The sequence below is a fragment of the Camelus bactrianus genome, chromosome 5, assembly GCF_048773025.1.
Source record: "Camelus bactrianus isolate YW-2024 breed Bactrian camel chromosome 5, ASM4877302v1, whole genome shotgun sequence".
Classification (NCBI taxonomy): Eukaryota; Metazoa; Chordata; class Mammalia; order Artiodactyla; family Camelidae; genus Camelus; species Camelus bactrianus.
The window spans coordinates 71,675,720-71,696,219 of record NC_133543.1 but is presented as its reverse complement, the minus strand read 5'-3'; the positions used below and the strand labels follow the sequence as shown (position 1 = coordinate 71,696,219).

At 38.7% G+C, this 20,500-nt stretch overlaps 1 protein-coding gene across 2 annotated transcripts in view; it reads right to left on the bottom strand.

Annotated features, from left to right (window-relative positions):
- ACADL (acyl-CoA dehydrogenase long chain) overlaps positions 1 to 15,812 on the bottom strand; it is a 34,931-nt gene extending 19,119 nt beyond the window's left edge. The window contains exons 1-5 of one of the 2 annotated variants that reach the window (XM_074364060.1): positions 15,524 to 15,812; positions 10,328 to 10,483; positions 8,269 to 8,406; positions 6,957 to 7,121; positions 826 to 892 (exon numbers count right to left, since the gene is read on the bottom strand). In XM_074364060.1, the coding sequence (XP_074220161.1) occupies positions 826 to 892; positions 6,957 to 7,121; positions 8,269 to 8,406; positions 10,328 to 10,483; positions 15,524 to 15,597 (600 nt within the window). In that variant the 5' untranslated portion in view covers positions 15,598 to 15,812. The remainder of the gene's footprint in view (positions 1 to 825; positions 893 to 6,956; positions 7,122 to 8,268; positions 8,407 to 10,327; positions 10,484 to 15,523) is intronic. The other variant, XM_074364061.1, reaches the window with a different exon arrangement.
- Between the last annotated feature and the right edge of the window lie 4,688 nt (positions 15,813 to 20,500).

The window sequence follows — 20,500 nt, the reverse complement described above, 5'->3', positions numbered from 1 at the left end:
CAATGATATTACTGTTGTCTACATGACAGCAAATGGAGGCAACAGTGGTGCCATGGTTATAATAATAAACGACTCTCAGCATCTCTCTGCACTGGGAGCTCCTTGAGGGTGGGGACTATTTCTTATCCACATATCTACCCTTAGTGCTTAGAATAGCATTTGTCTTGTAGGAGGCCTTCAAGGATGTTTGTTGAATAAATGAGAAAAATACATTCCTCAAAAAATTTCTATACATCATGGTAGAAATATTTTTCTCTACAGCGTTTTTCCATTACACCACTCCCTTGCTCAAAAACAATTCAGGTCTCCCAACTTCCTACCTTTCTAAGATAATAACGACCTTTTGTGTAGCTGCCACAGTTGAACTGCTGAAATAGAGCTTTTGTTATTTGTTTTTAATCACACGGCATCCAGGAATTAACACCTGTATGTTACTAATACCTAATGTGAGTATTTCCACCATGACTGATCCTCTTTTCTAATAAAGTTATAAGGGAATTAATTCTCTTTGTAAGAGAAGGCTTCTTTGATTTCTTTCTTAATTATGACAGTCAAGGGCTGTTTGGAAGCTAAAACATTTTCTGTATTAGTGAGGGGGCATGCAAAACAGAACACAGTAGAGGAGCAGATCTCACGTAATATAAATGTTGCACTGTTCTTACTATCTCCAAGACAAAACAGGTCAACTTGTGCCAACTCAAGCAAACTCAATTCCTGTGAGTCCCTAGATCTGACAAAATCAATGATGAGTAAGTAGTCTTTCAGGCACTGTTACCCATGGTATGACCCTGGGGAGGAGGGCTGTGGAAGCCCCTCTTTACACACCTTGCTTCCATTGAGAATCCAGTCACTTCCATCCTTTTTGGCATTTGTTCTTACTCCCTGCAAATCACTGTAATTGAAAGAAAGGATAAAAAAAAGTGTATTAATTGGTAAAAAATGAACTATGCAAGTGTTGTTATGTAAGTATGTATACATTGTGATAATTCAAACTGGTTACACCACTATAAACACTGACATCCAACTAATATTGGAAATGTTCACACAAATCCACTGAAAAATCATGTCTAATGTATTCTAGACTATTTATGCAAGTGAATATTTGATTGATATTACATAAACCAGCCAGATTCCATAGAGCATAACAAGGCCCAATTAGCATCCAAGACCCCCAAACTGGACTCGGATGACACTTCAAGGCCTACTACATACCTCAGATTACTTGTCACCACGAACCTTCCTGCCTCTATTCCCCTTGGTTCCTTCCCTTATCTCTACCCAAAAAGCTTAGCTATTTAAAAGACTATGTCTCAAATGACACTTCCTCTAACAAGCCTGCTCTGAAAGTAGAATAGGTTATTTTTCTAAATATAAGATAAACAAATCACTACAACTTAAATATGAAAAACACAGACAACAATCTAGACAAACTAGGAAAACAATTTTAAAAACAATTTTACCTCCTGTAATGAACCTTTTAAAAATATATCCTCCCAGTATTTTTCTACGGAAACAGATACACACATATGTGTATTTTTTTATAAAACTGGAACCATACATATGATTCTGATTTCTTAATAATATCTATTGTTTTTCTATAAGATAATTTTTACTAGTGGCATAGAATTTCATAAGGCTTTGCTATGATATATATATATATTTTTACATTTTTTACTGAGTTAGTTTACAATATTGTGTCAATTTCTGGTATACAGCACAATTTTTCAGTCATACATGAATATACATATATTCATTTTCATATTTTTCACCATGAGCTACTACAAGATCTTGAATATATTTCCCTGTGCTATACAGTATAAACTTGTTTATCTATGCTGTATATACCTGTCAGTATCTACAAATCTCAAACTCCCAGTCTATCCCTTTCCACATCCCTCCCCTCTGGCAACCACAAGTTTGTATTCCATGTTTATGAGTCTGTTTCTGTTTTTTACTTAAGTTTATTTGCCTTCTTTTTTTTTTTAGATTCCATATATGAGTGCTATCATATGGTATTTTTCTTTCTCTTTCTGGCTTACTTCACTTAGAATGACATTCTCCATGGACATCCAATAGTATGGATTTTTAAACACACAAGAATATGCTTTATTTCCACAAACAAGCATTCCACCTCACTTTTTGAAAACATGGCAGCCTTCTTCATTTATCTTTCATTTTCACACTTTTAAGAGAAAGAGGTTTCTTTACAGTAGGAAAGACAGCAGGTAAGATTCAGTAATAGATGGAAAATGACAACAGATCTCGGTTTCAGGGAGACAACTGAAGTAGTGGTGCATCTACAAGACTAAGTAATATTCCATCTAAAGGGCTATTCCCCTGCTAAAAAGAATAAGGAAACAGAAACAAGAACACAGTATTGGCAGATGTTCCAAAGTTTCAAGAAAAGCCAGAAATATGAATGTTTACATACACTTCTCTGGTTTTTAAAGTTGGTTCAAGGTTTATTTTTAAATTAAACAGATTAACCAAATTAAACACATTCCTGGGCTCCCACAGGTCCCATGATCTGCCCACTTGCGACTACTGCCCCATGCTTTTCCAGATCTTGTGCCGTGATGACAGCCACTGAGAACCCAAAGGGGTGATATCTGATATCCTTCTTTTATACACTGTACAGCAATAAAGTATGATTTCTAAAACTAGCAATTAAGGAGGATATTGACAAACTCAGTGGTGACCATAGGACAGGGAAGAGACCTGAAACCAAATGCACTGGATTCATCAAGTTTTTTTTAATCTCCTATTTTTGAAGACTCAGGTAGCTTCCACTTCTAATTTTCATAGATATCCTACAATGAACAGCATCATATATAAATAGTCCATATCACTTATTGCTGTGAAATTTTTCTGATTCTTCTTTTTGTCTAAGGACTTTATGTTATATATCCCATGGCACTTTTTAAAATCACTTTCCATATCAGACTGAATAATGACCCTCACATAGAGCAGGTCCTAATCTCTGGAATCTGTGGTACCTTATACTGGAAAAGGGTCTTGCAGATGTGATTAATTTAGGACCTTGAGATGGGGAGATTATTTTGGATTATCTGAATGGACCCTAAATACAATTACAAATGTCCATGTGAGAAAGAGGCAAAGGGAAATTACACAGACAGAAGAGAAATATTACAACGTGCCCACAGATGCAGAGGCTGGAGTGATGAGGCCACAAGGGAAGGGATGTCGGTAGCCTGAGGAGATGGAAGAACCAAGGAATGGATTCTCCCTAGAACTTCTGGAGGGACTGAGGCCCAGCTGATACTTTGATTTGGAACCACTGATTCAAATTTTGGACTTCTGGCCTTCAGAACTTCGAGAGAATAAATTTCTGTTGTTTTGGGCCACCAAGTTTGTGTAATTTGTTACAGAAGCCATCAGAAACAAAAACACTTTCTTAAAATCTTACCTTGAATTTTTAATAAAAAATTCTTATCTTTCCCACTACCCCACATACCAGACTCAAGCCTTCTGAGGACACAGTGTATATCAAGATCATGTTTACATGCCCCTCGCCTAGCATATTGCTTTGCACATAACAGGCACTCAATAAGCATTTGTTGAATCACATTTTTAAAATGTTAAATATGCAGAAAAGAGCAAATAGCAGGCCTTGGGCCTGACCGCAAGGTGGGCTCTTGGCTGGCATGTCTGAGTTTGGATTTCAGGAGACACACTGGGCCTAAACTGTTGGTGCCAACAGTATGGTCAACGCTGAATGCCTGCCTTCTTTCAGGAAATCTCAACTTCTGGTACATGCGAGGCAGAGGGTGCCTCAGTGACCAGCCTCCAGTAAAACGCTGGGCACTGAGTCTCTCTAATGAGCTACCGTGGTGGACAATGTTTCTCATATATTGTCACAACTTGTTGCTGAAAGAATTAAGCAAGTTCCATGTGATCCATTGGAGAGGACTCTTAGAAGTTAGTTGCTCATGGTTTTCAATAGATTTAAATCCATGAGAACTTTCCTCTTGCTGATTTTGTTTTGTATCCTTTCACTGTAATAAATGATAGCTGTGAGTACGGTTATATGCTGCATCCAGTGATTTTCCCCAGCAGATCATTGAACCTGGGGTGGTCTTCAGGACATCAACATTTGAAACAAGGCCACCTATTTGAAAGATAGGTTAAATGACAAAAATCTGTCAATCAGTCTGAAGCCTAGTTTTCAGCAAAAGGAAGGATGCACATAGGGAACATTTTAGAGCTGCGGGCTGTTGTATTCCAACAGAATTTTCATCATATGCCAGTATGAAGTATCAACTGCTAAAATCTATGCACGGTTTATTGAAACAATTCTTCTATACAGGGACACATCAAAGGTAACGAAGGTAATGATACAGCTCAGTTTGTGGATTTTTAAAACAACTTTTGAATGGTAAATACGAAAGAGTAAAAAATGGTTTTAAAATATACCACTTAGTATTGGCAAGAAATCACACCCTTACAATAATTCCATTAATTATCATTTTCTTGACCTCTCTGCTATAGGCACCCAGGCTCAGAGATTTTGCCCACAATCACATAGCTGATGTCAGAACACCCTGGGTCCGATGCAGTTACCAACTTGCACTATGCGTTTGATTAAAATACTTTGTTTCTCACTTTCTGCCTTCCCTTATGTAGAGATCACGATATTTCTATATTTCATATGGGTTATTATGATAGCAAATAAGAAAATCAACATGCACATAAAATGTTAAGGTATCATACAAACACATGTAACTATACATAATGGAGTCTCCTATGTACATGACAGGGGAAAGGGCCAGTGAAAGCCTGCATCTTTTCCAGCAAACTCAGCCTTTTCCCATGAAGGTCAAATCAATGCAAGAACCAAGGCCAAATCAATGGGAACCTCTGAAAGAAGGTAAAAATTAACCACATCCCATCTTCTTGATTGTTCCCCTCCCACAGGCTTTTTCTTTACTTCTCACCAACACTCTGATACTCTTCTTCATCTGCAACTTTCCACCATTCTTGCACTCTCTTACCCATATGCCCCCACCGCTTCTCTCTCTAAGTATCTGACGGATCTGCTCTCCCTGAATTACTCTCACCAACCTACCCCTCAAACCTGCCTCCATTCCATTCTCATTCTCAGTTTCCTTCTTAATGACATGTACCTAATCACAGATGAGCACAGAGAATTTTTAAAAACACAAAACAAGCAAGCCTTTGTTTGTACGTGTGAGTTGGCAATAAATCAAGGTCTCCCACTGATTCTTTAGCCTCCAGCTGAGAGCTGAAATGCAGTGGTTTGGAACAAAAACGCTCTGATCGTGGACTAATATGATGCAATCAAAATATTGGACAGTCAGCCAGTTATCTTAGAGAATGATCTCAAAAGCAAAGGAAGGAAATTAAATTCCTACTTCTTTTAGGTCACATTTTTAGGCAAAAGAAGTAAAACCTGTTTAGTTTGGCAAAATTAAGTATCTCTGTTAGCCTTTAATCATAGATTTATAACTGGGAAAAATAAATAGAATTTAAGCAAATTGCCAAATGACACTATGACATATTAAGACATTTAAAAGTAAATACACTGTTGAAAAAATTAAAATATTAGGGCCTGATCTTGCAGAAACAAGTCTTGGATTTTAGATCACTGCTCTGCCACATCTTTAAGCTCTCCCTCCATACTGCCTGTTTCCCACTGGCCTGTAAGTCACTCCTCTCGTCAACATAAGCCATTTCCCTGGCCATGCTAGCTTGTCAAACTGCTGTTTCCTCACTGCGCTTCCTTTCATGACACAACTCTGAAAAAGTTTAGTCTGTGTTCTCTGCCTCTGTTTTCTCACTACCCATCTTACTCCCTTCCCAAAGTAACTTCTGCCTCTCCTCTCTCCTGAAATCACAATAAAAAAATCCACCATTGAAAAAAAAAATCCACCATTGGTTGCCATGACTTTTTCTCAATTCTCAACAGCTCTGTGTCCTTGGCACGACTAACTCCTCACTCCTATCCTGTCACCTTTTCAAACTCACTTCACCTTGAGCTCATGACAGAGCACTTGTCTAGATTTCCTTCAGATTCAGTCTTCCTGTCTCTGTCACTACATCTTTTGGACAGTTCCAAAGGAAACAGTGATGCCCATGGCTTCCTCCCTGATCTCCTTTTCATCCTTTTACTTTACCCCATGAGGACCAGGTCCCACCACAAGGCAGATCTAACTCCCTCTTTTAAACTTCTCATTTGTCAGGTCTCAGTTCAAATAGAATCACTTTATATAGGTCTTTCCTAACACCAGCATCTAAATTCATTTTTTCCCTTCCCCATCAACCACACATGCACCATGAGTCTCTAACATAGCACCTTGTTTCCTTCATAGTACTTATCATAATTTGTAATTGCAAATATATCTGTTTATATGTTTCTTGTCATTCTCCTCAATGAGCACAGACACCACATCTGTGTTGTTCCCCTCCTTATACCTGGCATGTGGAAGGCACTTACTAAGTAACTATCAAATGACTAAATACATGATCTTATTCAGTTCCATTGCTTCAGTTTTCATAGCTTTTAAAACCTGTTGCCACCCCAGCTGGTCTCCAGACTTCCAAATTCATATTTTTAATAGCCTGCTGCACATTTCCATGTAAAATATCACACCACATCTAAAATTCATCATGCTCCAAAAAAAAAAAAATCATCATGCTCCAAATTCAACTCACATCTCAATATCTTATTTGTATCACACTATGTTAATATCTCAAACTCAACCTCTAATACAATCTGCTGTATTGTTAACCATTATGATAAGGCCTTATTTTTCTACTGGAATGTGAAGTTACTTGAAGCTGTGAGTGATGCTGTATTTCTTTTTGTATTCCTCTTAGCATATTGCTGAGAGTTTTACATAATTCAGGTACTCAGATTATATCTGCTGTTAAGGCATTGCTTCCAAGATTTCCAAACCAACCAAACGTTGCTTTACCTTCCTGCCCCAGGCTCTGTCATTGCTATGGCACCAATACACTTCCCTGCAGTCATCTGGGGGATAAAGTGCTTAATCTGTTCTTCTGAGCCATAGTTCGCAATATAGGGCATGATAATATCCGAATGAAGACTAAAACCTGGGCCTGTGCAATTCGAATATGCCCTTAGAAAGAAAAAAAGACAATTTAAAGCATAAAATAGATATTTCATACTTTTTAGTTTCTTTGATTCTCAATTAGAAAAAGACGAAAGGTCCTCTCACATTATGTGGAATAGCTTGTCTCCCTACAAACTTACGAAGTTCTTGAAGGTTTTCGCTCTTTGTGTTAAATAACCTTTTAATTTCTGGCTCTAACATAGTAACAGTGCTCTCACAGAGCTCAATGAACATGGATTTAATGAACTGAAACATAAAACATTAAAAAATGTATCATCTACAACTGTATCACCCTAACACAGTAACTATTTTCATTTTGGCAAACAATCTTTGCCAAAAGGAAATACATGCTCCAATATAGTTGCAGTCATAGTGTAAATTGTGTACTTATAAAATTTGGCACAGTAATAATCTTAAATAGCTGCAAAATATTACAAACTGCTTATCTCCTATAATTTACTTATTCATTCTTCCACTGCCAGACATTTAGATTGCTTCCAAATTTGGGGGATTATGATCTAACATGGCAATGATGTTTGTATATAGCTGCTGTTTTTTTCTATTAAATTATTTCTTTAAGATAAATTCCCTAAAATGGCATCCTAGATCAAAGAGCAGAAATATTTTCGTTTTTTATACCTCTATGTTTTTAATCCCCAATGCAAGCATTGTAATAATTTATAATGCCACCAAAACTATATGATAATGTCACTTTCACCACAAGCTTGTCAGCACTGGGTATTATGATTTTTCATTTTCATTGACTTTCATAGGTACTCAGAATAATTGACTAATAAGGATAAACTTTGCATCTGCTTGGTGGTAAAAATAGACATTTTTCACCTAAAAAACCTATTTGCATTTCTTTTTTGATAAACTGTTGGTTAAATCTTTTGCCCACTTATCAACTGAAATCTATATGTGAAACACTTAGCATATTTGACGGAAATAATCTTTCCACTCTTCCACTCTCTTTCAAATACCTTTTTAAAAGAGGGAAAATAACCACATGGTCAATTAGAAATGAAGCACATATTTTAACAACTTGAAAGGGGATTTTCAGTCTTACAAGATTAGAAAGCATTTTAAAATCATCATTTCAGAAAGGTGAGTTGACAAAACTAGGCTCAGCTTCAAAGATTCCCATACTTACTGCTCCTCCCAAACAATAGCTGACGAGTACAAGTCCCCCCCAATGCCACCATGACGCTCTGCAATATTGATGCCCAGCAGTCCTTGTTTTCCAGCTTTTTCCCAAAGCTCCCTGCTCACTTCTCCAGCTTTCTCCCATCTAAAAAGACAGACATTTAAAAAATCAGAAAAACATTTTTCGTATTATTTAAATGGCCACAATATGAATTTATGAATGATTTTGTGCAGGCATGTGCCCTTAATTTAAGGTAATTGCCAACATTGGCCAGACCCTTCTACTTGCATTTGACACTTTTATAATTTCTTCTCCTTCTTGTTCTCTTCATATTTGCCACTTTCTTCCCCTCCGTCCTCCCAGCCTTGACGATTTATTGTACCTGCAAATTATATCCACTGGTATCATGGATGTGGTTCCCTCAGCTGGTACTCTAGGGAGCAAGCTTAGTTGTGCCAGACAGTCATGAGAATTTGCCCAACCTGTCCTGTAAAGGCAATTACTCTCTGCATATTTCCTTAAAATGCTAAACTTATGGAAGGAACATATGTAAAAGCTGAAAAGAGTAGGTAACCTTATCACAGTTGAAGAGAAACAATGGAACAACAGAAGAGCAGATGCATTTCACAGCAGAGCTCTGTCAAAGGAACTTCTAAAAAGATTAGATATCTGAGTAAGATTGTGCAAACTTTGCTTTTCTTCTTCAAAAATGAGAATGTATGAGGAAAGAGATGACTAGCTAAAAATAAATAATCTGAAAAAAAAATTTAAGTGGTAATTAGATACAGCTAGTAAAGTAAGTGGTATTTGAAGATATTGATTAAAGGTAAACACAGATATTTTAAGAAATTTTAATAGAAACAGTTTGATTATCATGTGTGTTTTGATGTAGTTACTGCTTAAAGTAGCTTTGGAAATATTTTTATTATCAACCCCAAATTTGTCAACTTCTATCATTTTTACTTCAAGTTCTCACCAACAATTTTTCTGAAACAAAATTTAAAATCATAAAGAAATAAACAAAAAAAGATTCTCCTAGAGTGAAGTATACTATGCTTCTTTTATCTTTAAGAAGCTAGTTGCTTTTTACCAAAGACCAGCCATGGCATAAGACTTCAGATAATTTCAGTCATTCTTACCGAGAAAGTAATGATAAAAACTTAATGGAAGCTCTTTAAACATTTAAAAAAAATTCTAATTGTAGTAAAATACTGGTTTGAGTGAAATTTGAAAACATAGCAAAATCTTATTTTAATAGAAATAACAGCTTTTTGGTAAATAAAGTAGGTAATGAGTAATTAACCATTTAATCAATAAATGGCTCATCTAGTAATGAAAATGCTTTAAGGTAGCCAATTGCCTGCCAAGATTTGCACTATGCTGATCTTTTAAGCTTTTATGTATTTTAACTCATTCATGAAGCAGAAAAAGAAAGAATATGGAATTGACAAATATTTTGTTGCCACTTAACCTGAGTTTTCAAAGACACTATTCTTAGATTATGTTGCAAAATTTCAGATTTTCCTATTTGTAAAAAATTAATAAAGTTCAATAAAATAGACTCTCCAGGGTACCAGAGGGGAGCTCTCACACCCTGCGACAATGGCAGAGCCCAGCAGGTACTTTTCTGGCAAGGACTCAGCCACTGAAAACCCCTGGACTCTTCGTTTACTCTAGCCCTCCCCAACTTCCTTCTCCCCTCTATAAAAGCATTCTCCTTTTCTTGCTGTGCAAGGAACTTGCACGTGTCTTGCCATGGTTGCAGACTCCCAATTGCAATTCTCTGCTGATACTGAATAAACCCATTTTTTTTCTGCTGGAGAAATAACTGGCAGTCTATTTGTTTTAGGTCAACATATTTTTCACTGTATGCTTTACAATTCAAAAATCTTTGAACTAGTTTAAGAATCTCGTAATCTTACACTATTCTACTGAAGAGTGGTAAAAATGTTAATAGAACACTGAACACGGCATTTTTTTCTATAAAACAACACACAGCATTCTAGGAAATGGTCCTTATTGTACTTCTGATGTACATTACTTTAAAGGAAAATGTGCCACTTACTCTGTGTGATGAGGGCTCACTTCTTCTTGAAAAAACTTCCTTACACTTTTCCGGAAAATGTCATGCTCTGAAGAGAAGATTCTTCTAATTCCTACATCGGTTAATTTTTTAGCAGAAGGAGTTTCTAGACGTTCCTCCCCTCGGGAATGAGAACATCTTAAAAATATACATACGTTAAGAAAATTAAGTAAATTGTTGCTCTTCATATCCAAATTAATGTCACCGAACAATGTGGAAAATTAATTCTATTGAATGACATGGAAAAAATCTGATTTTTTTTTTTCCTCAGAGACACTTTAGAGGCAGGTAGAAAGAGTCTGATATTTGACAAATCTGCTCAAATTTGAGGATCACCACTTTAGGATCTACCTCACCTAGATGAGATCAAGAAATAGTTTACCCTTACTACCTCACTCTTTACTTCCAAACCTATAAAGAACACACCATGCCTGGAACTAACCACACGTTTGTGCTGAGGCAAAACAGTAATGTCAGATGATAGCAATTAAATAATGTAAGGTTCAAACACTACAAAAGAAAAATACTGGTAAGCTTTCAGGTCATGTACAATGTTTAAAATAATGTAACCCCCCATTAATATTTTATTCAGAATCATACAATTTCAAATGGCAGGTGCTTAAGATGCAAACCGTGTTGATTTTATTGCCACAGTACAATCTGGGTGTAAATCAAAATCGTAATGCCCACCAATTTCTGTAAAGATTAGTCTAGAATTAGTCAAGATCATCAGATAATCACCTTTCCTCTCCCCACCTGCTGCATTAAAGCTTAAAAAGAGTGTTCTGTAGTTTTTTGTTCTATGGTCTTCAGATTTATCCCCCCTAGGATACTCCTGAAAAGATTTTGAAAAATCTATGAACCACTTTGAACATATTTAAGCACATATCTAAAAAACTTTTTATCATATATTCGAATATTGCCGAAGGATGTTTTTCTGTTTTGCATGAGCTCTGTTTTGGGGTTTTCTCTTCCTTAATTGGACCCTGATCCTTCCCTTCCCTTCCCTCTCCTTTTTTCTCTTCCCTTTACTTCCCTGTCTCTTCCTTTCCTTCTTAGTCCAGAAAAGACCCAGTTTGGTTTACTGACAATTAGGTTGTTTCAATCTTTGTTTCCCCCCGAAATGGATTATTTTGCTCTAGTTTATGTATCTTAGCTTAATACTAGGGACTGAATTGTGCACACACACACCACCCCTCATTCATGTGCTGAAGCTCAAATTCCCAATGTGATGGTATTTGGAGATATGGCTTTGAGGAGGTAATTACAGTTAAATGAGGTCATAAGGGTGGAGTTCTAAACCAAGAGGCTTGGCAAACTTGAGAGATATAGCTCTCTCTCCCCGTGTGCACACAAGGAAAGGCCATGTGAGGACCCAGGGAGAAGGTGGCCATCTACAAGCCAGGAAGAGAGCTCTCACCAGCAACTGTAATTGGCCAGCACCTTGATCTTGAACTTTCCAGCCTCTAGAATTACGAGAAACAGATTTCTGTTGTTACCGGGAGGAGGAAAATAAGAGTTACCTTAGTTCTTAGTCACCCGAAAACCATGAATTTTTAATGAGAGACAGAAGGCGTGATATAAACAAGATTTTATTAACAAAGTAAAAAGGTAGTAAAATACAGTACATCCCAAGCATGGGAAGTGGGCCAATCCAAGAGAGGAAAGACGGCAACACCCCTGTTTTTCCATCCCAGCTTAGAGGGTGTTGTTGCGATTGACGGATTGATTCACAGCTCAGGTTCTTTGAGTGCTCAGGCTGACTGATGGCTCATGTTCCTTGTGCTCAGGCAAGCCCATCATTTTTACGCATGTTTTTACCCATGGTGCACACAGAAAAACCTATGGGAGGGAGCTCAAAATGCAATGTTAACTACATTATAATGAGCATTAGGTCAAGTTAAGCCGGGTCCTTCTGGCCGGCTTCTTTGCTGGCCCTCATTTAGAGAAAGTAAACGTTTTTGGAGCCCCTTATCCTGAGCACAGGTGTGCTGTTATTTTCTGGGTTGCTCCTCTCCACTTCCTCTCCCCTGCCCGGTGCTCATTTCTATCTAACTGCCTAACAAAACCACTCAGTCTATACGGCATTTGGTTCTGGCAGTCTAAACTAATTAATACACTTACTATGTATTCTGTGTCATTTTGCTTTAGGCTATGTTTCCTAGGCAACTTTTGAGTTTTATTTGCTAATACAATCTGAGATGCTTTTTAAGTGGTAACCTTCAGAACCTTAAGTTATGAACATTTAACATTACAATTTTTATACTTGGTCTGCCATCTGCCTTCATAGACATTTTTCTGGTTTGCTACTCTGTCATCTGAATCATCATTTTTTAATAGCTTATTTATTCATTTAGCCCACAAATACTTTCTGAGTGCCTAATATGTACCAGGAACCATTCAGGTAAATTGGGATACAGCAGCAAGTGAAAAAAAGATGACTGTCTTCATGCTTACCTTTTAAGAGAGACTGAATTATTATAAATACTAACTACAGTAAGAAGCATATATACACTATGTTAGAAGGTGACAAGTACCATGGAAAAGAAACAGAGCAGGGTTCAGAGTGTGTTGGAGACGAGACAGGGACAGAGGCTGCAGTATGAAAGACAGCGCAGGTTAAATTAGAAAAATGAGATGAGTAAATGCTTAAAGGTGATCAAGTCAGCCAAGGAGGTTTCTGGAGTAAAAGATTTTTAGGACAAGAGAACAATTAGAGCAAAGGCTGTAATGTGGGATGGTGTCAAGGAAGCCAAGTGTGGATAAGCGTGGACTGAGCGAGAAGAGCAGTAGACGAGGTCAGAGGTAACAGACCAGGACGTGAGGGCCTTGCAGCCCACTGTAATGTTACAGCAAGCAGACGGACTAAAATTTACTTTATCCTATAACTGAAATGATTGGCTCCAATTTCTTTAAAATGCACACATCCATACATACTTGGGATTTTTCCTCAGGGGGAAAAGTGTGCTGAGACTATAAAACAGGCTATAAGACACTGAATCATCTGTCAGCATAATTGGTAACTAACAGAGTAGAACTTAACGTTCAAGTCTGTCTAGATTTTAAAATCCTGTATCCCACGTTACATTAAGGAAACCTGTGGAACATTTCTAAGTAAAACACCAAGACACAGGAAAGTGAAAAAAGTGCTAGAAAGAACAGAGACTTTCAGGTCAGTTAAAAATGTTCGAGAGAATATGCAGAGGGAAGAAAATAAAAACCCTTGGCAGAAAGTTTGCTAAAACATTTATTTTTTAAAGATCAAGGAACCTGTATTAAATAAACTGGCCCTTTTTCTCCCTATAAAAACCAGGAAATCTATACTGAATAAATTGGCCATTGTTTTCCTGAAACCTTAAACTGCTACCAATCTAACAGGCTGGGCTCTAATTATTATTACCATTATTTTAAAAGCCTCAATTACATTATAAAAAGGAGCTGGTCTCCACCAGCACCTTCAGGCAACACTTGGGAGCTGGTTATAAATACACAATCTCAGGCTGCATCCCAGAGTTACTAAATCAATCTGTACAGTAGACCCTTGAACAACATGGGGGTTAGGGGTACCCACCCTCCATGCAGGTGAAAATCCGCTTATAATTTATCGTTGGCCATGCACGAACCTGTTCCTTCAGAGCAAAGTTCTGTATCTTCAGAGTCAACCAAACGTGGACTGTGTAACTGCAGTATTTACTGAAAAAAATGCCTGTGTCAGTGGACCCGAGCGATTCACGTAGCAACCCGTGTAGTTCAAGGGTCAACTGTATTTTGATAACATTCATAAGTGATTCATTTGCACATTAAAGTTTAAGGAGCCTGTTAAAACAAAATTATAGTTCCTGACCTATTCATAGGGTCCCTCACATCCTCCTGTCACCAATATTCTTCCTATACTTTAATCAAATAACTTATCACAAAAGACACAATGCAGTAGATATGAGAATCAGGCTGTCTTTTATAAAACCAGACTTTAAGGAATGTGCAAAAATGTGAAACAATGTCACTATTCTCAGTGGTTTTTTGCTCAGTTATTTTTCACAAAAATGTTATTTATGTTAACATGTAATGGGTTACTTTTACATGAACTAAATATTTGTACAAATTTTCCAGTTTTGTAGACATCTATTGGTATCAATGTCCAAACTTACAACCCACTTAAACAATTTTTGTGAAACCTCTAATTTTAAGAGAACAAAGAAATCCTGAATTTAAAAAAAATTTTTTTTCTTGAGCATCCCTGTCTATGAAGTTCCAGGGAAGAGCTTAGAAAAGTTACGTGTATCCAAAGTCAAGTCACTCCTTGGTGAAGCCTTCCCAGCTCTCCTCAGAGGAGCAGGAATATTGTTTCCTGGCTCCCATAGCATCTTACAGTTATCATAATGTTGCAATGTGCTAATTCATCCGTCCTGTCACTCATATTAAATAGGAAATCCTCGGTCCTTCCACTTTGTTTATCCAATAACTGGATTTTATGTGTCAGACGGTACATGAAGCTTTTGATCTCATAAACACTTCCTTAAAAGCCACTGAGCCACTTAGAAACTCTCTGCATTTAGTTAATTAAAGAATTTTCTAAATCTCAGGTTGATTCCCTTGTCTGATGGGGATGTTACAGGTCTCTCCTGTCCCCGGCTGTCCTCCCCTGGACACTTCTCCAGGTAGGCGTCGCTGCAGGTGCCCCGTGCTTTTCTCTAGATTGGCCAGGCGGTGGGGTCCCGTTCCCAAGTCCACTGTGGGGAGGTGCCTTCTGCCACAGTTTCAACTGAACCAAAGCTCGTGGCTTCACTCAGGCAACAGCGCCCAGGGAGGGACCCCCCACTACGCTCGCCTGGCAGGAACTCTACAAAATGCAGGCTCGCCGTGCCTACTGCAGGCGGTGGATCAAGACGGGCCGGATCCGCATCAGAGGGAGCATTTGGCGACCGCCCTCGCTTTAGGCTGTCCCCGCGTGGAGGCTGATGGACTGGTGCCCCGCTCCCGCCGCAGTGGGTCAGACCCAGGTTCTGGGAGCGGCGGGGCGAGGCCCAGCCCCTTCTCCCACCCTCTCTCGCCCTGAAGGCTCAGCCCGCCGCCAGCCCCTTGCGCGCGCGCCGCCGGGTTCCAGGCCCCCAACAAGGGTGTGTGGCCGGCGGCCCGGCAGCCTCCGGGCCCCGCAGCTGGAGCCGGGCCGGCACTCACCTCGCGACCCGCGGCCAGGGCGGCGCAGAGCGGCCGCCCCACAAGCGCAGGGCCCCGCGGAGGCGTGTGGCCATGGCTGGGACATCAAGGGGCGGCAGGGGCGACGGACGCGCCTCCTCGGTGACTGCAGGCGGGCAGGGCGAAGCTCTGAGCCAGCGGACTGGACTGTCCCTGGACCTTGCTCCGCGCAGTCCCGCCCGAAAAACGTCGCGCAGCCGCCCTGATATACGCGGCCCGGCGGCCCTTCCGGAGCCCAGAGCCAGGAGCTGTGACCCACCGTGGCCGCGCGGGCAGAGTGTCGGGGAGGGTTGAAACACGCCCCTTTCTGGAGTCTCACCAATCGAAAGATCTAAAAGCAAAACTGTTGCTTTTCCCTGCGGCGTTGTTAATTGCTTATCTAAGCACTTATTTTCATTGTCCTGAACTGCTTTGAGAAACGGATGTAAGCTATGGGAGCCTCAAAATAGGCCCAAAACGCAAATCCACAGTTAAACATGAAGTTTACTGTGTAAAATTGGATCTTGATTTACTTCACATAGATGGTAATGTAAACACTATTTCCAAAGAAGTGTGTCATTATTATTGTTGTTTTTTTCCTTGCAAAAACTAGTGGCCACTTTCTGGGAAAAAAAAATTAAATTATATTCAGTACTCAAAAAACTTTAGTTCAGTTCTCCAGTAGAACTTGATTTGAATTTGTATCTTGCCATTTCCTTTCACCGCAAGTCATCGAATACTGCTTAATAATCTACATTTCAATTTAATGAAGTCTGAGCTTTTTTGGTGATAGGAAATCTCTGAAGGTTTTTGAACTTTCATGAGTTTGCAGAGTAAATGTCTAAGGAGGTAAAGCGGGACATTAAGACCATTCTGGTAGTTGAGGACAGTTATCAAGGGCCTGAAATTGTACAAGTGAAAAAGAGACACTTGTGTTAGAATACAAGAACAACTAACTGAATGGATGATATAAAGAAGTTTAAAAAAATTAATTCCAAACAGAAGCAGGTGAATATTATTAGTTGGCAGGGGAAGCATGGGGCTCCATGCAGACTTGCTAGAATTCTGGACTTGCTAGCCCAGCCTTTTTAAGCTACTTCAACCACCTGGAGTCTGTGCTTATTAGGGTATTTACTTGCTTCATGGGGCCAAATTTGTTTTTTTCAAGATGATAATTAGCTGATCAAGTAACCTGCTAATATGGAGCAATGAGACTCTACTCTGCATAGTCCCGCTGAGCCTCTGAAAAAAATGCAGATAATAATCAAGCAGTCCTTCAGCATGCCTCAGTGTGTGTGCTCTGAGAACCACCACAGCAGCAGCACTTGTTGAACTGGAAGATCTGATGATGAGGTCCAGGATCCGTATAGCTAACCTGTCTCTCAGGTGATTTTTTTAAAAAAATCAGGTTTAATTAATTCACTTTATTTTTATTGTTTAAAAACCCTCCGTGGTGGCCACAGCTGGAGCCTGGGTTCTCGTCAGCAGGACTCTACTGCAGGCTTTGCACTACCGACTGAAATAAATGCACAGCCTAAAAGTTGAGAGTTATGTTTTATTTGGCGGCAGGACAGCCTCTCAGATCGCTCTGAGGGACTGCTCCCTAGAGGTAGGGCAGGAGCTAGGATATATAGGAGCTTTACAACAAAGACCAGGTAGTTGGAACAATGAAAGATTACTTGTTATTTAAAGAAAAACAGGCATCTCAAGTTAAAGAATTTAGTGCTTTTCTATGTACAGGAGGAGGCAAACATTTGGGCTCATTGAATTCATTCCTTTGACAAGCATCTAGCTATCTAGGGCCAGTATCTTGTCCTTTCTTATTCTGAGTCCCCTCAGAGTGCACCATTGTGAGTGGCTACAGAGGCTGGGCTGCAGGCTTGTCTTCACTGGGGGTGGTGCAGCGGCTGATGACTTGATGGCTTTGGCATTCTTTGTTTACTAATATGGCTTGCAGTATTTTTCGTTCACATCTCTAAGGTCACTGGACTTGGTGGACACAGTCTCTTTCCAGAGGTGGTGAGGTGCGATAACTGTAGATCTTGGAGATGGCATCAAAGATGGCCTTGGCAGAGTTGCTGGGGTTGCAGTGCAGACTCTGGCCCAGGTGTAGCAGGAGAACATAGCAATCTTCCTCAGCAGATTCTTGGGCCTATTACCAAACTCAGGTTCAGCTGCTCACTGCTCAAAAACCAATACTCAAGAGACCAGTGTTGGTTGGAAAAGGAAAGATTGCATTATTCAGAAGGCTGGCAGCCTGGGAAGATGGCAGAACTCATGTCCAAAAACCAACTCCTAAGATTCTGCTTGACCACGAAGGTTTTTAAAGGAAGAATCATTTGGGGAGAGGGTCAGAGTCTTCATTATTTTCTACTGTGTGCAGACTATCTTCTGATTGGCTGGTGGTGAGGTAACAGGGCCATGATCTTGTACTCAGCCTGAAGTTACTACCCTCCACGTGGATGGGAGCCTCAGTTCCTACAGAAGAGCTCAAAGGTATTGTGATGTATATTTCTTCATGAGGAACCAGGACCCTGTCCCAAGACTGCACTATTGTTTCTTTTTTTTTTTTAATTGAAGTACAATTACATGTCTATCTCTGGTAATACAGTGCAATATCCCAGTCATGCATATACATATATATATTCATTTTCATATTTTTTTCCATTAAAGATTATTACAAGATATTGAACGTAGTTCCCTGTGCTATACAAAAGAAACTTTTTTTAAAATCTATTTTTATATATAGTGGCTAACATTTGTAAATTTCAAACTTCCAAATTTATCCCCTCCCACCCCCTTTACCCAGTAACCATAAGATTGTTTACTAAATCTGCAAGTCTGTTTCTGTTTTGTATATGAGTTCATAGTGTGTCTCTTTTTTTTTTTTTCCAGATAGCACACATGAGTGATATCATATGGTATTTTTCTTTCTATTTCTGGCTTCACTTAGAATAACGATATCTAGGTCCATCTATGTTGCTGCAAATGACATTATTTTATTATTTTTTTATGGCAGAGTGGTATTCCATTGTATACATACATCACAACTTCTTTATCCAGTCATCTGTCGATGGACATTTAGGTTGCTTCCATATCTTGGCTATTGTATATAGTGTTTGGGCATTGGAGTGCATGTGTCTTTTCAACTTAGAGTTCCCTCTGGATATATACCCAGAAGTGGCTTTCCTGGATCATATACTAAGTCTGGTTTTAGTTTTTTAAGAAATCTCTATACTGTTTTCTATAATGGCTGCATCAACCTATATTCCCACCAACAGTGTAGGAGGTTTCCCTTTTCTCCACAGCCTCTCCAGCATTTATTGTTCTTGGACTTTTGAGTGATGGCCATTCTGACTGGTGTGAGGTGATACCTCATTGTAGTTTTAGTTTATATTTCTCTGATAATTAGTGATATTGAGCATTTTTTCATATGTCTATTGGCCATTCATATGTCTTCATTGGAGAAATGCTTGTTTAGGTCTTCTGCCCATTTTTGGATTATTATTTGTTGTTGTTGTTGTTGTTGTTATTAAGTTGTATGAGCTGTTTATATATTCTGGAAATAAAGCCTTTGTCAGTTGCATCATTTGCAAATATTTTTTCCCATTCTGTAGGTTGTTGTTTTGTTTTGCTTATGGTTTCCTTTGCTGTGCAAAAGTTTATGAGTTTAATTAGGTCCATTTGTCATTTTTTTGCTCTTATTTCCATTGCCTGGGTAGGCTGCTCTAGGAGAACGTTGCTAAGATTTATGTCAGAGAATGTTTTGCCTATGTATTCTTCTAGGAAATTTATTGTGTCTTGTCTAAAGTCTTTAAGCCATTTTGAGTTTATTTTTGTGTATGGAGTGAGGAAGTGTTCTAACTTCATTGATTTACATGCTGCTATCCAGTTTTCCCAGCACCACTTGATTCCTCCTCCTTTGCTTCTACATTCCCTGCCTTCCCTGATGAGCAACTACTTGAATCTGCCCTTTGGAACTCAGGGAAGGTCAAGGAGGCTGGATGAAGCCTGTTTGAACAAAGAGGCTTCAAAAAATGGGAGACAGAAAGAATTTGTACCAGGGACGGCTCACAGAGTCCTGCTCTGTTTCAGGCCCAGATATAGAGATGAGGCCAGTGCCTCTGGGGTTGGGGAAGAGCGAAAGCCTTTATGGCTCTCTGAAAACTTAGGGTTTGTACTAGTCAGTCTGTGATGGACATACATGTGTGTATTTTGTACTTTGTGTCCGTCTTATGATTTGTAATTGTCATTCTGTCCCGAAAAATGGGAAATTCTGTTTCTGTTCTACCACGGAATTCTGTCTGACTAGAAGGATGTTAGTTATAAGCCTGTGACTAAAAACAAACAAATAAACAAACAAAAAGTATGGTATTATAACACTGTGTGGCTGCAATATTCTGTAGACTCCAAAAAAATTGGTTTAGGGAAACTTTAAAAATTTCAAAACTGGTTCTTTTTATGTACAAACACAGTCTAGTGTGCCTGAGACTTTGGACTTGAGCTAATTAGTAGAACTTCAAACCAAAAAACAAAACAAAACTGTTAAAGGCTTTTCAAAAACTCAAGCAGAAGAACTATGAGGTCTCTGTCTATCTGGATATATGTATGTCTGTGTGCATATTTATACATATGAGATGCCTCTATCTTTAAAAATGTTATCAAAATTAAATTTTTAAAAGAGCTCTATTTAATTGGACTAAAGAAAATTAAGTAATGATATAAATTCTCTAAAATATGAAAGGAAAACTGGCCAAAATGAATTTGAGGTTTACATGAACTGGGAAATATTCAGTGTAAAATTAATACCTGGTATTAAAGTTTGCTAATTTGATTAATATAGACATGTTTTTAGAGTCATCAATGTTAGGCATAATACTTCTGTTGTACCTAGGTTTAATAAAAGTCAGATAAGATCTTGTTATATCTGCTACAAATTTGTCAATAAAAAAATTACTTGGTATGATAAAATCCTTATAA